General features: G+C 48.9%; 1 protein-coding gene across 1 annotated transcript in view; it reads left to right on the forward strand.

Moving 5' to 3' along the window:
* Positions 1-1597, forward strand: part of LOC101990404 (H-2 class I histocompatibility antigen, Q10 alpha chain-like) — a 103258-nt gene extending 101661 nt beyond the window's left edge. Inside the window, exons 5-7 of the mRNA XM_026777853.1 lie at positions 320-433; positions 615-644; positions 1327-1597. Of these exons, the coding sequence (XP_026633654.1) occupies positions 320-433; positions 615-644; positions 1327-1364 (182 nt within the window). The 3' untranslated portion in view covers positions 1365-1597. The remainder of the gene's footprint in view (positions 1-319; positions 434-614; positions 645-1326) is intronic.
* The last annotated feature ends 2801 nt before the right edge of the window (positions 1598-4398 follow it).

The raw sequence follows: 4398 nt of genomic DNA on the forward strand, positions 1-4398 counted from the left end.
GCTGACATCACCCTGACCTGGCAGAGGGAGGAGGAGGAACAGACTCAGGACATGGAGCTGGTGGAGACCAGACCTTCTGGGGATGGAACCTTCCAGAAATGGGCAGCTCTGGTGGTGCCTTCTGGGGAGGAGCACAAATACACATGCCATGTGCACCATGAGGGGCTGCCTGAGCCCCTCACCCTGAGATGGGGTAAGGAGGGAGTGGGTGCAGAGCTGGGGTCAGGGAAAGCTGGAGCCTTCTACAGACCCTGAGCAGGGTCAGGGCTGGGAGCTGGGTCTTGACCCTCACCTTCCCTACCTGTCCCTCCCTTCCCAGAGCCTCCTCAGTCCACGGTCCCCATCATGGCAGTCAATGCTGGTCTGGTTCTCCTTGGAGCTGTGATCATTGGAGCTGTGGTGGCTGTTGTGAGGAAGAGGAGGAGAAACCCAGGTAGGAAAGGGCAGGGTCTGAGTTCTCTCTCAGCCCCTTTTAGAAGTGTGCTCTGCCTCATTAATGGGAAACACATCCACACCCCTCATTGCTGCTGTCTCTACCCTGGGTCTGCTGTCAGTTCTGGAAACTTTCTAGGGTCGGGGACTTCCCTGGTCTCTCACAGCTTTTCTTCTCACAGGTGGAAAAGGAGGCTATGATCATGTTGTAGGTAAGTTTGGGGGGAGCAGGATTGTCCCTGGGGCTCTTGGGGTGGAGCTGGAGCTGGTGGAGAACCCCTAATTCCTCCTCCAGCCACAGCCTCTCAGTCTCCTGAATGTGTCTTGTTGATGAGGATTCCCCTCTGTATGCTGTGAATACCATTGCTTAATAAGGAAACTATCCTGAGCCCATGATAGGGTAGAATTAAGCTAGGTGGGGAAAACTAAACTGAATGCTGGAAGAAAGGAGGCAGAGTCAGGGAAGCCATGGAGCCTCTGTGGGAGACAGATTCTCCAGAACCTTACTGGTTGGCCACAAGCCTTGTGATAAAATATAAAATAATGGAGATGGTTAATTCTAGATGTAAGAGCTAGCTAGCTGTATGCTTAAGTAATTGGCCAACCAGTGATTTAATTAATACAGTTTTTGTGTGGTTATTTTGGGAGTCTGGGCAGCCGGGAACAAACAAGAGGCCTCCTACTACACCTTGTCATTTCTTCTTCTGCAGGCAGGGACAGTGCCTAGAGCTCTGTCTAGTCTGTTTAAAAACATGACAACCTGGGGGCCTGGGAATGGAGCTGAGAAGCAGAGGACAGGACTGGGTCCCAAGGCCTCTCACATTTAGATATTTTGAGTCATGGCAGGACTCTGAGAAGTCTTTATACTGACGATTCACAACTCTGGTCCTACAGCTTTAGACATCTGCCTCGTGGGACTGAGTAAGGGCTGACTCAGGAAACACCAGATCTCTGGGGATGATGAAGATCTGCAAAAGCCACCCCTACCAACCAGGACACTGACCCTGAGTTCCTTTCCAGGACCAAGCTTCTTGTTCCCAATACTAACAGGAGAGACTCTATTAATAAATAAAGCTTGCTTGAAGATCAGAGCAAAGCATCCACGTTTGTCTGCCATACAGGCCAAGCAGTGGTGGCACACACCTTTAATCCCGGCAGTCACACTAGGTAGCCATAGAGGCCAGGTGGTGGTGGTGCACGATTTTAATCCCAGCACTAGAGAGGGATATAAAATAGGAGGAGACAGATCTCAGTCTGAATCTGAGGATTCCTGGAGGCAGGATCACCCATTTTTGGTCTGAGGTAGAGGTTAGAGCCAGTGACTGGCTGCTTTGCTTTTCTGATCTTCATCTTGAACACCAATATCTGTCTCTGGGTTTTTATTATTCATGCAACAGAGGACATGCTCCATCTTGCCACCTCCCTGCTACCTGAATTACAGGTCTTGACTTCCCTACTGAAAATAAGAGTCTGATTCTTAGCCTGGCGGGCGTTTCCCTTTGTCACTGTTTCCTGCAAATGGAAACAGTTTCAGCCATGTAAAGCAGCAGTGTTTCCCTTTGTCACTGTTTCTGGCAAATGGAAACAGTTTCAGCCATGTAAAGCAGCAGTGTTCTGCAGTGTCAGCGACCACTGCACAGATGTGTGTGCTCCATATGTGACATACTTTCATTCCTGCAGGTAGACCACGCTATGAGCCCACCATCCCTCCTATGTCAATTTAGGTTGTGTTTTAAAAGGGGAAGTGGGGCTGAAGAGGCGGCATGAACAGTCACGGGACTTTACCTGTGTCTATTTATCACTAGTCATCTGGTTTCCTTACTGCCCACATAAGGCCACTAAAGGACTGGGGTGCAGGGTGGCTGGAGAGATGGCTCAGTGGTTGAGCGTTTGCTGCTCTTCCAGGAGACCTGAGTTCAACTCCAGCAGCTACATAAGTGGTTCACAACTACCTGAAACTCCAGCTCCAGGGGACCTGATACTCTCTTCTGGGCTTCATGGACACTTGCCCTCACACATGCACACACACATATAATGTAGACCAGGCTGGCCTAGAACTCAGAGCTCCACCTGTCTCTGCCTCCCAGGTGCTGGGATTAAAGGTGCTGTGCACCACCACCTGGCCCACCCAGGATATCTTTACATGGCCTTGGGCTTTTGGTGTATAAAACAGGTATTCAAATCAAATACTACTAATAAAATATTAATAATTTATTTAAAATCCATTATTTGGTATATGTATAGAATTTTACCACTTATTATAGATTCAAAAAAATTTGTTTATGGATATGCTTATTTCAAAGAATTATACTTCGTATGGTGTGGTGGTCCATGCCTGTAATCCTAGTAATTGAGAAGTAGAGACACAAGGACCAGGAGTTCAAGGTCATCCTTACCCACATAGCAAGTTCAAGGCCACCCTGGACTACAGAGCTACCCCTCTGAAAACCCCTCTCAAAACACACACAGGGTGGGGTGACTAAGTCTCAGCCAAGTGTCTGATCCTGAAGAACGCAGAGCATCTTCAGCGTTTTTCATAGTTACAGAGAGTTTGATGTTATCGTCATCTACATTGCAGATACCACTCCTATAAATCCACGGCACAGAATCACAGAAGCATGCTCCAGGTCATTTCGGGAACTGTGACCTAATCCCATACCTCAGTCTGTTCAGCAATTTGTTGTGCTTGTTTTTCGAAACAGGGTCTCAAGTAGACCGGGCTGGCCTTGAACTTGGTCTGTAGCAATCCCTGCTTTAGGCAGGGCTGACCACGAAATTCAGGGCTTCATGTGTCCTAGGCAAGGGCTCTACTAACCCACTAAATCCTACACTGGAGCAGTCAAGTCAGCAACTCAAATACCAAGTTTTAAGAAGATTTTTATTTCTATTTTGTGTGAGTGCCTGCATGTGTATCTGTAAACCACACATGTGTTTGGTGCTGTTGGAGGCCAGGAGAGGGCATCAGATCCCTGGAACTGGAATTAGAGACAGTGGTGAGCCAGCATGAGGTGCTGGGAACTGACTGCTGGAGCCATCTCTCCAGCCTTTCCAATACGAACTTTAAAATCAAACATTCTAATATAATGCAGTACACTTAGACGTGATGAAATGCTGTCTGTATCTTCTGTAATCAAACCATGTCTCTGTAAGAGCACAAAACACCATGTCCAATCAAACACCGCGATTCCTAACATACGGCAGCATCAGAGCCGAGCTGGGAAATTTCAAGCGTTGTTCCCTGGATGCAGAGTGGCGTGAACACAGAGTGCTCAGGACGGAGGCTGCAGTGATGTCCCGTGACAAAGGCGAGCCTGCACTGACAGCAGCGTTAACTGCACTACACCTTTTGAACCTGGTTAAGTTTGGTCCTTGTGCAACCTAAGACCTCTTACTATGCTCATGACCCACCACACTGGTGGCACAGTGCAGAGCCAAGAGTCTCCATGCTGGGCTCCGTCACGTTGCTGTAAGTCACACTAGCAGTGTGTCCTAGTTTCCGTTTTGATGCCATGACAAAACACTTTAGCCAGAAATAACGTAGGGCCTGGAAGGTTTATTGGGCTCACAGCTCCAGGGCACAGTCCATCACTAAGGGAGTCACTGTAGCAGCAGCTTGGGACAGCTGCACACATCACATCCACCAGTCAAGGCAGAGGGAAACATGCAGCCAGAGAGGCTGGCAGGGACCATGAGAGATGTTCCCTGGCAGGCACGGCTTACTGTGCCCAGCTAGCTTTTTTATACAGCCTGGACTTCCTCCTAGGGAGCGGTGCTTCCCACGATGGGCTGAGCCTCCCACATCAACTCATTTACCATTAACTGGGACATGGTGAGAGGGATGTCTGGGGACACGTTGCCCTCCTCTGCAGCACTGCAGCTCACACCACACCCTCCCACACACTGCACACACCACCGGGGTTTCCCATAAGCTGCATTCAAGTTTCCCCATAATCTTCTTTTTTTTTT

The sequence above is a fragment of the Microtus ochrogaster genome, unplaced genomic scaffold, assembly GCF_000317375.1.
Source record: "Microtus ochrogaster isolate Prairie Vole_2 unplaced genomic scaffold, MicOch1.0 UNK87, whole genome shotgun sequence".
In the NCBI taxonomy this organism is placed as follows: Eukaryota; Metazoa; Chordata; class Mammalia; order Rodentia; family Cricetidae; genus Microtus; species Microtus ochrogaster.